The sequence below is a fragment of the Somniosus microcephalus genome, chromosome 28 (assembly GCF_052327205.1).
Source record: "Somniosus microcephalus isolate GS21.2 chromosome 28, FLI_Smic_1.0, whole genome shotgun sequence".
In the NCBI taxonomy this organism is placed as follows: Eukaryota; Metazoa; Chordata; class Chondrichthyes; order Squaliformes; family Somniosidae; genus Somniosus; species Somniosus microcephalus.
This window is the reverse complement of record NC_141014.1, coordinates 38,619,274-38,631,977: the sequence shown is the minus strand read 5'-3', so window position 1 is coordinate 38,631,977 and position 12,704 is coordinate 38,619,274. Positions and strand designations below refer to the sequence as shown.

Genomic DNA, 12,704 nt, shown 5'->3' with positions numbered 1-12,704 from the left:
GAGGGAGTGCCGCACTGTCGGAAGGGCAGTACTGAGGGAGCGCTGCACTGTCGGAAGGGCAGTACTGAGGGAGCGCCGCACTGTCGGAGGGGCAGTACTGAGGGAGCGCTGCACTGTCGGAGGGGCAGTACTGAGGGAGCGCTGCACTGTCGGAGGGGCAGTACTGAGGGAGCGCCGCACTGTCGGAGGGGCAGTACTGAGGGAGCGCCGCACTGTCGGAGGGGCAGTACTGAGGGAGCGCCGCACTGTCGGAGGGGCAGTACTGAGGGAGCACTGCACTGTCGGAGGGGCAGTACTGAGGGAGCGCTGCACTGTCGGAGGGGCAGTACTGAGGGAGCGCTGCACTGTCGGAGGGACCGTCTTTAGAATGAGGCGTTAAACCGAGGCCCCGTCTGCTCTCTCGGGTGGGCGTAAAAGATCCCATGGCATTATTTCAAAGTAGGGCTGGGGCGGCCTGGGGCCAATATTTATCCCTCAGCCAGCATCACTAAAAACAGATGATCTGGTCATTTATCACATTGCTGTTTGTGGGAGCTTGCTGTGCGCATATTGGTTGCCGCGCTTCCTACATTACAACAGTGACGACACTTCAAAAAGTACTTCATTGCCCGGAAAACGCTTTGAGACATCCTGAGGTTGTGAAAGGCGCTGTGGAAATGCAAGTTCTTTCTTCCTGAATTATTTCGAAGATGATGTAGCCTTTACTTCCCTCATTACTTAAAAAGAAAATAGTTGAGTCATAGTTCCTTGAACAGAAGAATGAATGAGAACGGCATACAGGAACTGACAACACGATGGTCCAATTATAGCCGCTGTTACTGGCATTGTCCCACACTTATCATTCTCTCCGTCCTCCTGCCCTTAAGGCACCGCCTTACTCTTCCTTGGGCACAACAACAACTTATATTTGCATAGCCTTTAAAGTAGTAAAACGTCCCCAAGATGAAATATTGATACCACATAAGGAGGTATTAGGACAGATGACCAAACGCTTGGTCAAAGAGGTAAGTTTTAAGGAGCATCTTAAAGGAGGAGAGGGAGGTTTAGGGAGGGAATTCCAGAGTTTAGGGCCCAGGCAACATAAGGCAAGGCCGCCAATGGTGGAGCGAAGGGAGTGCGGGATGCACAAGAGGCCAGAATTGGAGGAGCGCAGAGATCTCCGAGGGTTGTAGGGCAGGAGGAGGTTACGGAGATTGGGAGGACCATTCTGTATGTAATGAATTAGTGGCCCATCCTTGAACTTGTACATTGTGACATGAATCTTGTCATTCACGTGGAAATGGCTTATGAAGTAATACTGGGCGGCCTGCTGGTGGCGCTGTCCAGGGAGAGTATAAATACTCGGGCATGGGCCCAGCTTGCTCAGGACATTCTTTAACAGGAACTAGTGAAGGACACAATTAGACCGCCATGTTGAAAAACAGTTGATTAAAGCCTTGTTCAATAGTCAGACCAAGTGCCCAGTAGTTTTCTCGCATCACATTGTGCTTCTGATAAATGCATCCTTTGCATCTTTGGTTAGCATTGATTTGGCAATAAAATGGAGAGTCACGTTCCCCCTGCTTCTCTCCATAGGCTAAAGAGCCCAAGGCTGTGATTAAAGTGGACAACATCAACGCTACTTTCCAACCAACCAAGATCGGGAACCCCAATGGCCTTCAGCTCACGTACCTGAAGGACAACAGCACGCGGAATATTTTTGTCTACCATGAAGAAGGAAAGGTGAGCCAGACGGATGAGCAGATAGTGATGCGGCCCCAACACTGTGCGGAGGTTTACCGTGCGGCTGCCAGTTTCACTTCAGATATCGAGCTGGTGCTCCCGTTGTACGTTTTGAGTACCCGTTGCGCGAGCGTGGGTGGGAGATATTCATTGATGAGTTAAGGTGGGTATGATTTGCCAACCGTACAACAACGTGCATTTATATAGCACCTTAACCATCCCAAGGCGCTTCACAGAGGCGCAATCAGACAAAACTGGGCTCCGAGCCAATGAAGGAGATATCAGAACAGCTATCCAAAAAGCTTGGGCAAAGAGGTGAGTTTTAAGGAGCGTCTTAACAGACTGATACCTGGGATGGCAGGAATGACATATGAGGAGAGATTGGGTCGATTAGGCTTATATTCGCTGGAGTTTAGAAGAATGAGAGGGGATCTCATTGAAACTTATAAAATTCTAACAGGACTAGACAGACTAGATGCAGGAAGGATGTTCCCGATGGTCGGGGAGTCCAGAACCAGGGGTCACAGTCTAAAGATAAGGGGTAAGCCATTTAGGACTGAGATGAGGAGGAATTTCTTCACCCAGAGAGTGGTGAACCTGTGGAATTCTCTACCACAGAAGGCAGTTGAGGCCAATTCATTAAATATATTCAAGAAGGAGTTGGATATATTTCTTAAGGCTAAAGGGATCAAGGGATATGGGGAGAAGGCAGGGACAGGGTACTGAGTTTGGATGATCAGTCATGATCTCATTAAATGGCGGAGCAGGCTCGAGGGGCCGAATGGCCTACTCCTGCTCCTATCTTCTATGTTTCCAGGAGAGAGAGGCGAAGAAACAGAGAGGGAATTCCAGAGCTTAGGGCCCAGACGGCTGAAGACACGGCCACCAATGGTCAGGCAAAAGGGAAGGGAGAAGGCACAACAGGCCAGAATCTGAAGAATAAAGAGTTCTGTCGGGCGGGAGGAGGTTACAGATCAGGAGGGGGACGGCAATGTCGAGACGTAAACTCAAGGATGAACATTTTTTATTTGGAGACATTGGAAGCCAACGTAGATCAGCAAGGACGGGAGTGATGGGTGAGTTGGGATAGGATTCAGGCAGCAGAGGCTTGGATGAGCTGAGGTTCAGCAGAGATAGTTCTCTAGATTCCTTGGTGAATTTAAAAACAAAACGTAAGTTGTAAGACTTGAAATATTTATTGGGAATTTGTGCTAATTGGACTCAATTTATATCAACAAATTAGGCCCATTAGAAAGCAGAGTTAAAGGCTGCAAGTCAGATCAACCCTACCTGAGGGAATAAGATGCTTTATTAAAGAGATTGACTAATTCATCCCACATAGTCCTAATTTAATGAATTTCCTATGCCTCTTAGTTTCCCTGCAATTAAAATTAATCACATTTCCCTCTCTCTCTCTCTCCATCTATATCTATCCTTAAATACATATACTCACATTATATTATATTATACACTTACATATGAGAGGAGACTGCTGTGGAGTATAAACATCAGCACAGACTAGTTAAGATTATAAGAACATAAGAATTAGGAGCAGGAGTCGGCCATTCGGCCCCTCGAGCCTGCTCCGCCATTCAATAAGATCATGGCTGATCTTCGACCTCAACTCCACTTTCCCGCCCAATCCCCATATCCCTCGATTCCCCTGGAGTCTAAAAATCTATCGATCTCAGCCTTGAATATACTCAATGACTGAGCCTCCACAGCCCTCTGGGGCAGAGAATTCCAAAGATTCACCGCCCTCTGAGTGAAGAAATTTCTCCTCATCTCAGTCCTAAATGGCCGACCCCTTATCCTGAGACTGTGACCCCTGGTTCTAGACTCTCCAGCCAGGGGGAAACATCCTCTCAGCATCTACCCTGTCAATCCCCCTCAGAATCTTGTATGTTCCAATGAGATCACCTCTGATTCTTCTAAACTCCAGAGAGTATCGGCGCAATCTACTTAGTTGGGCCGAATGGTCTGTTTCTATGCTGTATATTCTATGCAATATGTACATTCACATATCTAATATGTGTCTGCCAAGTTTCAAAGGTATTAAAATGCTTAACCATTTCCCGCTGGGGATTTTTGATCTTGCTATTACCTGACCTCACTCCAAGGGCAGGAGCTGGGGGTTTTACCCTGCCAATCCAGGGAAATTTCCTTTAGAAGTTCATTCCAAAGTCACCATTCTCCTTCAGACACAACTCCATCTGGGCACTGAACCGTGCTCCAGACCCGAGACTACTCCTGAGGTACGACACGGGAGACCAACTAGTATAGTGGCCAAAGTATAGGGACCTTTCACATTGGAAGGTCTCAATGCAGTTCACACAATGAGTTAGAATCACAGAATCATAGAATGGTTACAGCATGGAAGAAGGCCATTCGGCCCATCAAGCCCGTGCCGGCTCTCTACAAGAGCACTTCAGCTAGTCCCACTCACCCCGCCCTTTCCCCATAGCCCTGCAAATTTTTTCCTTCAGGTACTTATCCAACTCCCTTTTGAAAGTCGTGATTGAATCTGCCTCCAGATCCTAACCACTCGCTGAGTAAAAAACATTTTCCTCATGTCGCCTTTGATTCTTCTGCCAATCACCTTAAATCTGTGTCCTCTGGTTCTCGACCCTTCTGCCAATGGGAACAGTTTCTCTCTCTCTACTCTGTCCAGACCCCTCATGATTTTGAACACCTCTATCAAATCTCTCAACCTTCTCTGCTCCAAGGAGAACAACCCCAGCTTCTCCAGTCTATCCACGTAACTGAAGTCCCTCATCCCTGGAATCATTCTCGCAAATCTTTTCCGCACCCTCTCTAAGGCCTTCACATCCTTCCTAAAGTGCGGTGCCCAGAATTGGACACATTACTCCAGTTGGGGTCGAACCAGTGTTTTATACAGGTTCATCATAATTTCCACACTTTTGTACTCTATGTCTCTATTCATGAAGCCCAGGATCCCATAAGTCTTTTTAACCGCTTTCTCAACCTGCCCTGCACCTTCAATGATTTGTGCACATATACCCCCAGGTCTCTCTGTTCATGCTCTTTAGGATTGTACCCTTTAGTTTATATTGCCTCTCCTCATTCTTTCTACCGAAATGGATCACTTCGCACTTTTCTGCATTAATTTCATTTGCCACGTGTCCGCCCATTTCACCAGCCTGTCTATGTCTTCTTGAAGTCTATCACTATCCTCCTCACTGTTCACTATACTTCCAAGTTTTGTGTCATCTGCAGATTTTGAAATTGTGCCCTGTACACCCACGTCCAAGTCATTAATATATATCAAGAAAAGCAGTGGTCCTAGAACCGACCCCTGGGGAACACCACTGTACACCTTCCTCCAGTCCAAAAAACAACCGTTCACCACTACTCTCTGTTTCCTGTCACTTAGCCAATTCCGTATCCATGCTGCCACTGTCCCTTTTATTCCATGGGCTTCAACTTTGCTGGCAAGCCTATTATGTGGCACTTTATCAAACGCCTTTTGGAAATCCATGTACACCACAAATTAGTTTTTGGATTGTAGTCATGGTCATGAAGGCAGACTTGGTAGTTACTCTAAGTAAGGGATGTCCACCAACAATGATACCCGAGGGGTTTGGAGAGGAACTTCAGGAGATTCCTCCTCACCTTATTGGCTCTTAGTATTTCTCTGTTTTTTTTGCCTGTCCCAGGAGATTACATGGCTGGGGTGATGCTCGGGCCATCATGAGAGTGGGGCAGGCTTAATGGACCAGCTGGTCTTTTACTGCCTGTTAATTTTGTATGTTCGTAATAGCAATGAGATGACCGAACAATTTATTCATAAAGTTGTTTGGTTGAAGGACAGGAGAATTTTAGCTATGAGGAAAGACTGGATAGGCTGGGGTTGTTTTCTTTGGAACAGAGGAGGCTGAGGGGAGATTTAATTGAGGTGTATAAATTATGAGGGGCCTAGATAGAGTGGATAGGAAGGATCTATTTCCCTCAGCAGAGAGGTCAATAACCAGGGGGCAGAGATTTAAAGTAATTGGTAGAAGGATTAGAGGGGAGTTGAGGAGAACTTTTTTCACCCAGAGGGTGGTGGGGGTCTGGAACTCACTGCCTGAAAGGGTGGGAGAGGCAGAAACCCTATTCACATTTAAAAAGTACCTGGATGTGCGCTTGAAGTGCCGGAACCTACGGGGCTACAGACCAAGAGCTGGAAAGTGGGATTAGGGTGGGAGAGCTTATTTTCAGCCGGCACAGACACGATGGGCCAAATGGCCTCCTTCTGTGCCGTAAATGTCTATGATTCTATGAGGAGTGTTGGCCAGGAGACCGGGACAACTCTTTACTCTTCTTCAAACAGTGTCAAAGGGATCTTGAACACTCAGCTGAGTTACCAGGAGAGGACATCAGGGAGAACTCCCCTGCTCTTCTTCAAAGTAGTGCACTGGGATCTTTTATGTCCACCTGAGAGAGCAGACGGGGCCTCGGTTTAACGTCTCATCTGAAAGACGGCACCTCCGACAGTGCGGTGCTCCCTCAGTACTGCCCCTCCGACAGTGCGGCGCTCCCTCAGTACTGCCCCTCCCACAGTGCGGCGCTCCCTCAGTACTGCCCCTCTGACAGTGCGGTGCTCCCTCAGTACTGCCCCTCCGACAGTGCGGAGCTCCCTCAGTACTGCCCCTCCGACAGTGCGGCGCTCCCTCAGTACTGCCCCTCCGACAGTGCGGCGCTCCCTCAGTACTGCCCCTCCGACAGTGTGGCGCTCCCTCAGTACCGCCCCTCCGACAGTGCGGCGCTCCCTCAGTACTGCCCCTCCGACAATGCGGTGCTCCCTCAGTACTGCCCCTCCGACAGTGCGGCGCTCCCTCAGTACTGCCCCTCCGACAGTGCGGCGCTCCCTCAGTACTGCCCCTCCGACAGTGCGGCGCTCCCTCAGTACTGCCCCTCCGACAATGCGGTGCTCCCTCAGTACTGCCCCTCCGACGGTGCGGTGCTCCCTCAGTACTGCCCCTCCGACAGTGTGGCGCTCCCTCAGTACTGCCCCTCCGACAGTGCAGCGCTCCCTCAGTACTGCCCCTCCGACAGTGTGGCGCTCCCTCAGTACCGCCCCTCCGACAGTGCAGCGCTCCCTCAGTACTGCCCCTCCGACATTGCGGTGCTCCCTCAGTACTGCCCCTCCGACAGTGCGGCGCTCCCTCAGTACTGCCCCTCCGACAGTGCGGCGCTCCCTCAGTACTGCCCCTCCGACAGTGCGGCGCTCCCTCAGTACTGCCCCTCTGACAGTGCAGCGCTCCCTCAGTACTGCCCCTCCGACAGTGCGGCGCTCCCTCTACTACACTGGGAGTGTCAGCGTCGATTTTTGTGCTCAAGTCTCTGGAGTGGAGCTCGAACCCACAACCTAGAAGCATAGGAATTTCTAAATGAAGTGAGACCACGGCCCATCCAATCCGCCTTCTCCCATCCTGGGAGTCCCATGATACAACGATAATGGAGTTGTTGACCAATCACAGCGATCGATCTCTATCAGTGGGTCTACAACAGACCCAGACACGAGGTGAAGAAACCCCCAGTGGTGGAGAGCTTTGGGGAACCAGAGGTCCAAAGTCACCTGTTCCTCCCAAGCACGCTGCACTCCCCACACGGCATGTCTCCAATTACTCAGACACTGGAGAACAAAATGTTATTTCCTGAAAGAAATCTTTCTCATTTGCGTTTGAATGAATCGACGCTAACTGCTTCCACCGTCTCCCCGGGGAGCCTGTTCCACAGATTGACCGCTCGCTCACTGAAATAATGTTTCCGCAGATCAGTTTTGAATTCCACCCCCTTCGAGCGCAGGCCGTGTCCTCTGGTTCCGCTGTTCCGGACACGGTGGAACAGCTCGTCACGGTCGACATTAGCCAGTCGTTTTAAAATCCTAAAATACAGCAATCATATCGCATCTCAACCTTCTCTTTTCCAGTGGGAACATGCCCAATTTACATAATCACTGCTCGAAAACTGTGTCTCACACACTGTTTAAATTAGTCCGTCTGAACTGGAGATATAATTCCTGCAGTGTGCCGCAGACAGTTAGAGCAGGATTCGACTTGTTTGATAGAGAAATCTGTAATTACAGGTTCTTTCATTCGAGTCAGTACAAAGCCCTCCCAGGTAGATAGAATGGAAAAGTAGTTTAAAGTTCATTCAGAAAGTTGCACTAGTCAGGCAGTGTGCATAACAGAACTGAGCCATAGGGTCCAGGAAGCTCAAGGTTAGACCCCTGATCCGTGCTGCATTATTCCTCATCCATTTCTTTGTTACCTCCAGGCTCGACTATTCCAATGCTCTCCTGGCCAGCCTTCCAGCTTCCACCCTGGAAGTCATAGAGTCATAACAGCACAGGAGGAGGCCATTCGGCCCATCGAGTCCGTGCCGGCCCTCTGCAGAGCAATCCAGTCAGACCCACTCCCCCGCTCTATCCCCGTAGCCCTGCAAGTTTATTTCCCTCAAGTGCCTATCCAGTCTCCCGTTGAAAACATTGAGTGTCTCCGCTTCCACCACTTCCGTCGGCAGCGAGTTCCAGGTCCTCACCACTCGCTGTGTAAAAAAGTTTTTCCTCACGTCCCCCCCGTATCTCTGGCCCAAAACCTTAAATCTGTGCCCCCTAGTCCTTGTACCATCAACTAGTGGGAACAGCCTTTCCCCGTCTAGCCTATCCAAACCCGTCATAATCTTGTACACCTCTATCAAATCACCCCTCAACCCCCTTTGCTCTAATGAAAACAAAAGTGTAGGAGTGACAGCTGTGGCTCAGTGGGTATCTAGGCTGTCACTCCCAGGGGCAGTACTGAGGGAGTGCTGCACTGTCGGAGGGACAGTACTGAGGGAGTGCTGCACTGTGGGAGGGGCAGTACTGAGGGAGCGCTGCACTGTCGGCGGGGCAGTACTGAGGGAGCGCCGCACTGTCGGAGGGGCAGTACTGAGGGAGTGCTGCACTGTGGGAGGGGCAGTACTGAGGGAGCGCTGCACTGTGGGAGGGGCAGTACTGAGGGAGCGCCGCACTGTCGGCGGGGCAGTACTGAGGGAGCGCCACACTGTCGGAGGGGCAGTACTGAGGGAGCGCCGCACTGTCGGCGGGGCAGTACTGAGGGAGCGCCGCACTGTCGGAGGAGCAGTACTGAGGGAGCGCCGCACTGTCGGCGGGGCAGTACTGAGGGAGCGCCGCACTGCCGGAGGGGCAGTACTGAGGGAGTGCTGCACTGTCGGAGGGACAGTACTGAGGGAGCGCCGCACTGTCGGAGGGGCAGTACTGAGGGAGCGCTGCACTGTCGGAGGGGCAGTACTGAGGGAGCGCCGCACTGGGAGGGGCAGTACTGAGGGAGCACCGCACTGTGGGAGGGGCAGTACTGAGGGAGCGCCGCACTGTCGAAGGGGCAGTACTGAGGGAGTGCCGCACTGTCAGAGGGGCAGTACTGAGGGAGCACCGCACTGTCAGAGGGGCAGTACTGAGGGAGCGCCGCACTGTCGAAGGGGCAGCACTGAGGGAGCGCCGCACTGTTGGAGGGGCAGTACTGAGGGAGCGCCGCACTGTCGAAGGGGCAGCACTGAGGGAGCGCCGCACTGTGGGAGGGGCAGTACTGAGGGAGCGCCGCACTGTCGGAGGGGCGGTACTGAGGGAGCGCCGCACTGTCGGAACGGCTCTACTGAGGGAGCGCCGCACTGTCGGAGCTGCCGTCTTTTGGATGAGTCGTTAAACCGAGGCCCCGTCTGCTCTCTCAGGTGGATGTAAAAGATCCCGCGGCACTATTTTGAAGAAGAGCAGGGGAGTTCTCCCCAGTGTCCTAGGGCCAATATTTATCCCTCAATCAACATCACTAAAAGCAGATTATCCGGTCATTTATCACATTGCTGTTTGTGGGAGCTTGCTGTGCGCAAATTGGCTGCCGTGTTTCCTACATTACAACAGTGACTACACTTCAAAAAAGTACTTCATTGGTTGTAAAGTGCTTTGGGACGTTCAGTGGTCCTGAAAGGCGCTATACAAATGCAAATCTTTCTCCATAAACTTGAGTTCCATCCAAAACTCTGCTGCCCGTATCTTAACCTGTACCCAGTCCCGTTCACCCATCGCCCCGTTCACCCATCGCCCGCTGTGCTCATTGACCTACACTGGCTCCCGGTCCGGCAACGGATTGAATTTAAAGTTCCCATTCTTGTGTTCTCTCCGTGGCCTCCTCGCCCCTCCTCATCCCTGTAACCTCCTCCAGCCCCACACCCCTCCAAGATCTCTGCGCTCCTCCAATTCTGGCCTCTTGCACATCCCCACGACTTCCATCGCTCCACCATTGGCGGCCGTGCTTTCAGCTGCCTGGGCCCTGAGCTCTGGAATTCCCTCCCTAAACCTCTCCGCCTCTCTCTCCTCCTTTAAGACGCTCCTTAAAACTGACCTCTTTGACCCAAGCTTTTGGTCACCTGCCCTAATATCTCCTTCTGTGGCTCAGCGTCACTTTATGCGGAAACACCTCGAGTCTCTTCGCCGGGAGCAAGCGGAAGCCAAGCGCAGGCAGCGCAAGGAGCGCACGTCAACCCAAGCACCCCACCCACCCGCCCCTTCAACCACCGTCTGCCCCACCTGTGACAGAGACTGTAGGTCCCGCACTGGACTCATCAGTCACCTGAGAACTCATTTTTAATGTGGAAGCAAGTCATCCTCGGTTCCGAGGGACTGCCTAAGAAGATGATGCCTGATTAACGCTCCTGTGAAGCGCCTTGGGACATTTTGCCGCCTTTTAAAGGCGCTATATAAATGCAAGTTGATCTCAACTTAGCGGCAACCGGGTTGCAACACTTGGGCTCGGTGTCCGCCCTGCCCCGGCCGGGGAGGGGACGGGGCGGGATTTCCACTCCTGCTCTGGTGACCTGTTCAGGGAACAGCTCGTGGGTGTGGGCGTCGAGCGAGGATGAGGTCGGGATTGGCTGTGAGGCTTTACCCAATGTGTAGTGTCCAGCACTTGGGGAAGGAACTGGACAGCAGCTGCCACAATGGAGCAGCCTTCAGGTGACGAGTGGAGAAAACTGAGGGGATGGACAACCGGGTTCTGTTCTCGCAATGACTTATAGTTACACTGAATTCACGTCAAGCCATTTAATACCCAGTGCTAGACTAAACTGCTTAATGAGTACATTTCTGTGCTATGCAAAGCATCCCAATTTGTTCCTAATAAGCTCATTACAATCCACAACCATCCTCCATCAAACTCTCACCAGCGGAACAAAGCACATCCACAGAGGAGCAGCACAGACAGTTCTTGACAAAATATTCCATTTCAGCAGAGAGGCTGTTACAGGTTCGGCTTTTTGTCAATAACTTTTTCCTCACGGAAATTATCTAAAAGCTTCTGGAGTGGACGAACTGAACTCAAGGCGGTACTGAATAAGGACAAACGAATCCAATCTGTTAAATATTTTGCACCGCTTTCCGAGACCGTGACACCCCTTTCAGTGTCAGCCGTGGCTCAGTGGGTCGCACTCTCTCTCTCGCCTCGGAGTCAGGAGGTCGTGGGTTCAAGTCCCAATCCAGAGACTTGAGCACAAAATTCAGGCTGACGCTCCCAGTGCATTACTGAGAGAGCGCCACACTGTCGGAGGGGCAGTACTGAGGGAGCACCGCACTGTCGGAGGGGCAGTACTGAGGGAGCGCCGCACTGTCGGAGGGGCAGTACTGAGGGAGCGCCGCACTGTCGGAGGGGCAGTACTGAGGGAGCACCGCACTGTCGGAGGGGCAGTACTGAGGGAGCGCCGCACTGTCGGAGGGGCAGTACTGAGGGAGCGCCGCACTGTCGGAGGGGCAGTACTGAGGGAGCACCGCACTGTCGGAGGGGCAGTACTGAGGGAGCACCGCACTGTCGGAGGGGCAGTACTGAGGGAGCGCCGCACTGTCGGAGGGGCAGTACTGAGGGAGTGCAGCACTGTCGGAGGGGCAGTACTGAGGGAGCGTCGCACTGTCGGAGGGGCAGTACTGAGGGAGTGCCGCACTGTCGGAGGGTCAGTACAGAGGGAGTGCCGCACTGTCGAAGGGGCAGTACTGAGGGAGCGCCGCACTGTCGGAGGGGCAGTACTGAGGGAGCGCCGCACTGTCAAAGGGGCAGTACTGAGGGGGCGCTGCACTGTCGGAGGGTCAGTACTGAGTGAGCGCCGCACTGTCGGAGGGGCAGTACTGAGGGAGCGCCATACTGTCGGAGGGGCAGTACTGAGGGAGCGCCGCACTTTCGGAGGGGCAGTACTGAGGGAGCACCGCACTGTCGGAGGGGCAGTACTGAGGGAGCGCCGCACTGTCAGAGGGGTGGTACTGAGGGAATGCTGCACTGTCGGAGGGGCAGTACTGAGGGAGTGCCGCACTGTCGGAGGGGCAGTACTGAGGGAGCGCTGCAATTTCGGAGGGGCAGTACTGAGGGAGCGCCGCACTGTCGAAGGGGCAGTACTGAGGGAGCGCCGCACTTTCGGAGGGGCAGTACTGAGGGAGCGCCGCACTGTCGAAGGGGCAGTACTGAGGGAGCGCCGCACTTTCGGAGGGGCAGTACTGAGGGAGCGCCGCACTGTTCAAAGCCTGAGTCCTGCTCTCACTATACCTATTTTTTGTTTCCCCCCCACCCCACAGGAAATAGTTGACTGGTTCAATGCCATTCGTTCTATACAGTTCCATTATTTAAAAGTCGCTTTCCCAGGGGCGAGTGACCGTGAGGTAAGTCAGAACCACTCCGCTAACCTAGCGTCTGAGGGCTGAAACATCAACCCAGAATGTTAGGATTCCCGCTCGGGGCCTTAGTGAGCTTATCGTGGCCCGCAAGAGAAACACTTCCCTCCCTCGGCCTCTCGGGAGACAAGCTCATTATCGTGTGTGTCAACGTTCCCTGTAGGCTGCGTTTTGTTCCGCGGGGCCTGTGTTTTTTTTAATGCGCGGTCCCTTTAAATTTCTGTGCCTGCGCGGTTTCTGCAACGGGAAACCGGTGAGCGGCCTGCGCGGGATG

The 12,704-nt window shown here is 52.6% G+C and overlaps 1 protein-coding gene across 1 annotated transcript in view; it reads left to right on the top strand.

Moving 5' to 3' along the window:
• Nucleotides 1-12,704, top strand: part of LOC147099630 (arf-GAP with dual PH domain-containing protein 1) — a 90,298-nt gene that overhangs the window by 66,413 nt on the left and 11,181 nt on the right. The window contains exons 6-7 of the mRNA XM_085969892.1: nt 1,576-1,722; nt 12,335-12,418. Of these exons, the coding sequence (XP_085826018.1) occupies nt 1,576-1,722; nt 12,335-12,418 (231 nt within the window). The remainder of the gene's footprint in view (nt 1-1,575; nt 1,723-12,334; nt 12,419-12,704) is intronic.